This window comes from Gavialis gangeticus, unplaced genomic scaffold (assembly GCF_001723915.1).
Source record: "Gavialis gangeticus isolate Ggan-Ray unplaced genomic scaffold, GavGan_comp1, whole genome shotgun sequence".
Classification (NCBI taxonomy): domain Eukaryota; kingdom Metazoa; phylum Chordata; order Crocodylia; family Gavialidae; genus Gavialis; species Gavialis gangeticus.
Genome location: NW_017729033.1, coordinates 72466867 through 72474263, shown reverse-complemented (window position 1 = coordinate 72474263; position 7397 = coordinate 72466867). Strand labels below are relative to the sequence as shown.

The window sequence follows — 7397 nt, the reverse complement described above, 5'->3', positions numbered from 1 at the left end:
CACTGGTCAGGCCGCAGTTGGAGTACTGCGTCCAGTTCTGGGCGCCGCACTTTAAGAGGGATGTGGACAGCATCGAGAGGGTCCAGAGGAGGGCCACTCGTATGATCAAGGGACAGCAGGGTAGGTCCTATGAGGAAAGGTTGCGGGACCTGAACCTGTTCAGCCTCCACAAGAGAAGGCTAAGAGGGTATCTGGTGGCTGTCTGTTAACTTACCAGGGGGACCAGCAGGGAATGGGAGAGACCCTGTTCCCACAAGCACTACCTGGAGTAACTAGGAATAGCGGCCACAAGTTGATTGAGAGTAGGTTCAAGCTAAACATCAGAAGGCACTACTTCCCAGTCAGGGTGGCTACGAGCTGGAACCAACTTCCAAGGGAAGTGGTGCTTGCTCCTACCTTGGGGGTCTTCAAAAGGAGGAGAGATAATCACTTAGCTGGGGTCATATGATCCCAGCATTCATTCCTGCCCATGGCAGGGGGTCGGACTTAATGATCTGCTCAGGTCCCTTCCGACCCTAACACCTATGAAACTACTATGACTTGCAGGGAAAAGCTGAAAGAGGTAGGGTTATTTAGTCTGGAGATGAGAAGACTTGGGGGCAGATTTGATAATAATCTTCAAATACCTGAAGGGTGATTACAGAGAAGATACAGATGGACTTTTCTTTGTGGCCTTAGGAGACAGGACTAAAAGAAATGGACTCAAGCTGCAACAGAGGAAATTTAAGTTGGAGGTTAGGAGGACTTTTCTGAGTGTGAGGGTAATCAAGCATTGGAACAGGCTATGTAGAGAAATTGTAGAATTTCCACCCTTGAAAATTTTCAAGAACTGGTTAGACAGACTCTTTGCTGGAATGTCTTGTCAGGGGTGATTAGACATGCTCAAGAGACTAGATGAACCTCCAACCCTACTTTCCTATGATCCTAAGATTCCTAAATCTAAGTTCCATTTTTTTTTCTTTTTAAATGTTATACACTGCAGTTTAGCCTTTGACTAAATAACACTTTTTCTTGAAATACAAACAGTAAACTTTGACTAAAATTATTGTTTAGGCATCTCATTCTACTCGTAGATGACTGGCATTCTCAAAACTCTATTAAATATTGAAAGGAGTTATTCCAAATTGATGTGCGTATGAGAGAGAGGAGAACTAGGCCCTTTAGGGTGCCTGTAGATATGCAGGATGCTTGCTCCCATGCACTGTAGTTACAGTGTATCAGAGCAGACTTGATTAATTGAGCAGCAGCAGTCTTGGTGCTTTAATGAAAGCTCTTTAACTAAAGTGCCCCCGCCACCATTTTGAAGTGCGGGATGCTGAATACATGAGATGCTAAGGGCACTTTAATTATAGTGCCCCCCCCCCGAAGCACATGTAAAGATGCCCTTAGATTCAACAGTATTTTCAACACTCTCTCAAAATGTTTACTATATAGGCTTCAATCATTTTTCTGTTTTAAATTGTATTTTTAATATATCATATTAAAGATGTTTACTAATACTTGAAACCACCAGTAGATATTTTTTTTTAAAACTAATTTGTGGATTTTCTTAAAGATGTTCTTGCAGCAATCACCTCCTGGACTAAACTTTGGTTCTGTGCAACTTACTTCTGGAAACTCTTCTAACCTTCAGCAGCTTACGCCAATAAATATGCAAAGTCAGGTTGTTCAAACTAATCAGATTCAAGGAGGAATGAATACTGGGCATATTAGTACTCAGCATATGATACAGCAACAGCCTTTGCAAAATACTGTAACACAGGTAACGTTTGTCATAAATGCCTATACTGAGCAGGACTGAAACTCATAGGCCTGTCAGATCCTAGAGAGTATTATATAGAGAATTTCCATTAGTCAGTGAAACAGTGTGCGCAACAAACACAGGTTTCATGTCTTCAGTATTTATGGTAGAAATATTTATCCTTTTCCATATTTTGCATTTTTCATTTTTAGTAAAATTCTGAAGTGTAAATGGTCAATAGCAACTAGCTCTCTGCATCAGTCTTCAACTAGTCACTCTTTCTTTTCATGTGGCTTTTTCACTTAGCTTAGGAACTTGGTTTAAAATAGGAAAATATTGAAATGCCCCATGGTTTGGTAGGAGACAGTAGAGGCCGTGGGTAGTACTTGGAACTAGCTTAAACCTTTTTTTAAAAAAAGCTAGATTTAAATTTAATGGTGCCCTTTTGAATATATACTTTTAAAATTTGAAAACAAATTATAGTTAAAAAAAATACTTTGAATTTTACGATTTTAGTCACTGATCATTTCAGCTTTATTGCTAGGGAGCTTTGTGTGATTCTAGAGTCCTGAGATTTACATTCGTATCCCCACATTTCCACTTTCAAAGACCTTTTGGCACATGGAAAGGGTTGGAAACGGTAGCAGGAGGTGGCAAAGGAGACATACCAGTTACCATCTCAGTAAAAAAGAATTTCCACCAACCAAAGTTTGTGTTAAAGACTTGCAAGCTGGCCTCTGCTAAGTAAGAGACTGCAATTTTCCTATGTGTAAGAGAGGAACCATACTTTTGAAGAACCAAGGGACTGGGAGTCAGGAACTCTTGGGTTCTACCTGGCCAAGCTGCTTACTGTTATAGCCTTGGAAAAGTCATTTCACCCATGCTCAGTCATCTGTTTAAAAAAAAAAAAAAATTAATATAGGTTTACAAAGCTGAGAGGAGGGCTATAATAATTTTTACAGTACTGCATAGGAACTTTTATCATTAACAGTTATTATTAAATTATTGTTATTGCACATGTATTTATACCTTTAAAGTAAATTATTTCTCTGTAATTTTATATTTTTACAAGTCAGTTAATTAATTAATTTATAAAATTATTTTCCTTTATTAGCATAATCAACCAAATGTACTTAGCGGACACAATCAACAGACTTCTCTCTCCAATCAATCACAGAATACACTTTCGGCCCCCTTGTATAACACTATGGTGATTTCCCAGCCAACAACAGGAAACGTTGTCCAGATTCCATCAAGCTTACCACAAAACAATAACCAGAGTGCTGCAGCCGTAACCACTTTCACACAAGATAGACAGATCAGGTAACAACCAAGGAAAAGTTCATTCGAATGATTTTGCTAAAATGCTGCATCTTCAAAAAGAGAGAAAAGTTGCACCATGAAGTTCATAAAGTTTTTTTAGCTTTGACATGTATTTATATAAATGTAGTCAGAGAACCAAATTCAACTCAAATTATGTCCTTGTCTCCCTGTTTAAACCAATGACATTGTAGGAGGTTGTGAAGGGGTCTTTGGGATGAGCATCTAGCCTATTACATTTTGAATTTTTGGAAAGGACAGGTTCATCTTGAATGACACTTTTCAGTAGTAGAGTTGGTGCTTACATAACAAGATCAGCATCTAAAATTCACCCAGGTTAGCTTACAGTGAATTTCTGCCAGACTAAGCTAACTTCACCCTGTCATGTCTTCCTTTTAACAGGTTTTCTCAAGGTCAGCAGCTTGTAACAAAATTAGTCACTGCCCCTGTAGCATGTGGAGCAGTAATGGTACCAAGCACTATGTTTATGGGGCAGGTGGTGACAGCCTACCCTACTTTTGCTGCACAACAGCAACAGGCACAGACATTATCAATAACTCAACAGCACCAGCAGCAACAACAGCAAGAGCAGCAACAGCAGCTCAGTACAGTTCAACAACAAGCTCAGACTCAGCTGGCCCAGCATCCCCAACAGCTCTTACAGGTAATGTAACACTTCAGGAATTCTTGAGGAGGCACATACCTGAAAGTTCAATATCAACGTATGTTACAAGCCTATTGTCTGGAAATTGATTGTTCTGGTTGGTAGCCTTCTCTCCCAGAAGAAGTCTTGTGCACAGAATGAAGTTATTTCAAAGACCTTATTCAAAATCATTTGTAATCTTCATGTTCAAAAGAACTAGTTTGGAAGACACTGAGTTTTTTTTATTAATCTACATACCACTAAGAGGGAAACAGGAGAAAAAGTAAGTCAGTAAGGACAGGAAAATTGCTCTGATCATAGTAGTCATTGAGGTCTGACCAAGAATGGGCCATGTTATTGTAGATGTAGTTGGTCCCTGCTCTTAATAGGGTACACTCTAAATCAGAGGTCAGCAACATTTTTGAGTGGCAGGCTGCTGCTTGTGACTAAGCATGGACTGCCAATCCACCTTGCCGTTTTGAGTCACCACTCCATAGTACCCAGGCTGCCTGCTGCTGCCTCCACCACCCACATTCTGCCATTTCCCATCCCCAGTGACAGTAAGGGGGAGTGGTGAATTTGGTGGTGTAGGGTGTGAGAGAGAGCAGCATGGAGGGCACTGCAAGATGGGGAGACACTGGAGAAAGGGATCAGTGGCATGGCACAGGACATAAGAGGAATGCAGGTGGAACTGAACTTTCCCAGACTGGATCCAGGTGTTAGGTGCTGACCTCTGGTCTAAGGAGGTTGGGATGAGGGGTATAGCCTACCATTAGAGCAAACAGTGCAGTAGCAGCAAGTGTTATATTTCGTATTTTGAGTAGGCAGGTGGAGGATTACTTAGGTGGAGGTGAGCTAAATGGAAGCTGAGAGGTACAGGACAGGGGAAGGAAGTGAGTAAGAGGGACAGGTATGGAGTTGAAAAACTTCTGATGGAGAGAGTTGGGACAGCCAGCCAATCAGCACAAGGTAGAGAAAGTTTTGTCCAAGCAGTTGAGCTCTCCACAGATCCTGCCTCTGGCTGCTTCTGCAGGTGCTCCTACTAACTTGAAGTCTCTGGCTGGAAACTGTACTTCTTTCCTCCAACACCACATGGTGAGACAGTGCAATGAGATACTATCTGGGCCCTGGTGTCCCCTGTACAGGTCTTGGTTCACTGTGGTGCCCATTTGCCCCTTTGGTTGCTCGTGCAGGTGCTCCACATCAACCTGTTACATGGATCCTGCTTATACTATAGTGAAAATGCTTGCATGACATTGAGTAAAGAGGTGGGACACTTTGAAAACAGCCTGATTTTTCCTTCTGGTTCCTATGACAGCCTGTAGTGCAGCTGGAGAACTGAGGGCAGAGGGAGAAGATATAGAATGCATTAATACGAGGAGAGACCATGAGAACTGCAGAACTAGTGTGCTGCAAAGTATGGCAGATAGAAAGGGTTGAACAAGGTAGCAGGGAGTAGAAAAGCAGACATGTCAGTTACCATCTCAGTAAAGGAGAACCTCCTTCAAGTAAAGGTTGTGTTAAAGACGTGCAAACTGGTCTCTGCTGAACCAGAGAACCTGTTTGAACCTCAAACTTTATGTTCTCTAAAGGAAGATAAATCCCTGAATAGTTTTTGTTCATAATACTACAGAATCATAGAAGATTAGGATTTGAAGGGACCTCAACCCCCTACTCAAAGCAGGACCATCCCTAACTGTCCCATCCCAGCCAAGGCTTTGTCTAGCTAGGTCTTAAAAACCTCCAGTGATGAAGGCTCCACAGCCTCTGTCAGTAATCTGTTCCAGTGCTTTACTACTCTTCTAGTGAGGGTTTTTTTCTAATACCTAATCTAAAAACGTCCCTTGCTGCAATTTGAGACTATTGCTCTTTGTTCTGTCATCTCCCACCACTGAGAACAGCCATCCTCTTCATAACCCCCCTTCAGGTACTTAAAGGCTGCTATTAAATTCCCCCACTGTATTCTTTTCTCCAGACTAAATAAGCCCAGTTCCCTCAGCCTGTCCCCATAAGTCATGTGTCCTGACCCTCTAACCATTTTTGTTGCCCTCTACTGGAGTCTCCAATTTGTCCACATCTGTTCTGTAGTGGGGGAGCCAAACTGGACACAGTACTCCAGATATGGCTTCACCAGTACTGAATAGAGGGGAAGAATTGCTTCCCTCGATCTGTTGGCAATGCTCCTACCAATGCAGCCCAGTATGCTGTTAGCCTTCTTGGCAACAAGGACACACTGCTGGCTCATTCAGCTTATGATCCACTGTAACCCCCGCATCCTTTTCTGCAGAGCTGCTGCTTAGGCAGTTGGCCCCCAGCCTGTACTGGTGCATAGGATTGTTCCATCTTAAGTGCAGGACTTTGCACTTGTTCTTATTGAACTTCAAGAGACTTCTTTTGGTCCAATCCTCCAATTTATCAAGGTCTCTCTGAATCCTAGCCCTATCCTCCAGTGTATCTACTACTTCCCTTATCAGTGATACAGGAATGATAAAATAAGAAATCAAGTACACGAAGCACTGGATTAAAGTTGATAAATTCTTTTAGCATCACAGTTAAAATTATGTGTTCTTGTAAAGCCCTTCATTTACTATCAGCATTTATCCCTTCAAACTACAGTCCTCATCTTTTCAATGACAGAGGCAGGAACCCTCCTCAGGGCAAATATGTATGCATTCATGTAATTCAGGAGAAGATATTTATGGCTCGGTGTAAAGCCAGTCAGAAATTTTAATTGAATAATTTTGTTGTTAGAATTTTAATTTACTGAAACTTCATAGGAATGCACCAGTATCAATTCAATGTCCAGTAGGAAAGATTTCTCAGCTACTGGGTGGGATTTCTGGTCAGAGAGAGAGAAAACAGCTGGTGGCCTGGTAACTAGGTCCACACAAAAAGAGAGAGCATTCTTGGTCTGAATTGAGCAGAATAGGTATTTGAACTTGGACCTTTCACCTACCAGGTATATATCCCAGTCATTAAACCTAGGGTGTTAAACTTATCTTGTGCCCTGGGATGGATCCGGACCATGAGATTCCTCATGGGCTGAATTTGGCTTGAAGCAGCAGCAAACTGCCTAGGGAGAGGCACACAAATGGCAGTGGGCCAGGCAGCCGCAGTGCAACAGAGAACTGTATTGCACAGCCTTTCTCACCTCTTCCAGATGGCCACACTGCCAAATTCCCTAGCCTGGTGGGACAGATGGAGCAGCTCTGCAGGCTAGATTCAGCTTGTAGGCTGTATGCTCAACATCCTTGCACTACAGGGTTGGCTGGTGGGTGCTCCCCACTTCTACCTCAAAAAGAGCTGCACTGTTGAATGGGCTCCCTTGCAATTTTGCAGCCATAGCATTTTAATAAGTAGTTTACCTCTTGCTGCCCAGTTGCAGTCATGAATCCAAATTTTCAAATGTCCTCACCTATGAGTGGATGTGATGCTTCATCACTTTTGTTCAATAAATATAACACCATCTTATGTTGGGAATGCGGCAAATTATAACCAGGCTTATTTGCTACTTGAAATTATTGACTCCAAGATGAACATGGGCCGACAATGCGAGGTCATGGTTGGCAGGGCTAACCGGACCTTGTCGTGCATCCACAGGTGCATCTCGAGTAGAGCCAAGGAGGTGATCCTCCCCCTCTACGCGACGCTGGTCAGGCCACAGCTGGAGTATTGTGTCCAGTTCTGTGCGCC

The 7397-nt window shown here is 42.5% G+C and overlaps 1 protein-coding gene across 5 annotated transcripts in view; it reads left to right on the top strand.

Moving 5' to 3' along the window:
• CLOCK (clock circadian regulator) overlaps positions 1-7397 on the top strand; it is a 76302-nt gene that overhangs the window by 64641 nt on the left and 4264 nt on the right. For all 5 annotated transcript variants that reach the window (XM_019526504.1, XM_019526503.1, XM_019526500.1 and 2 more), the window contains 3 exons: positions 1556-1762; positions 2856-3064; positions 3464-3725. In XM_019526504.1, the coding sequence (XP_019382049.1) occupies positions 1556-1762; positions 2856-3064; positions 3464-3725 (678 nt within the window). The remainder of the gene's footprint in view (positions 1-1555; positions 1763-2855; positions 3065-3463; positions 3726-7397) is intronic.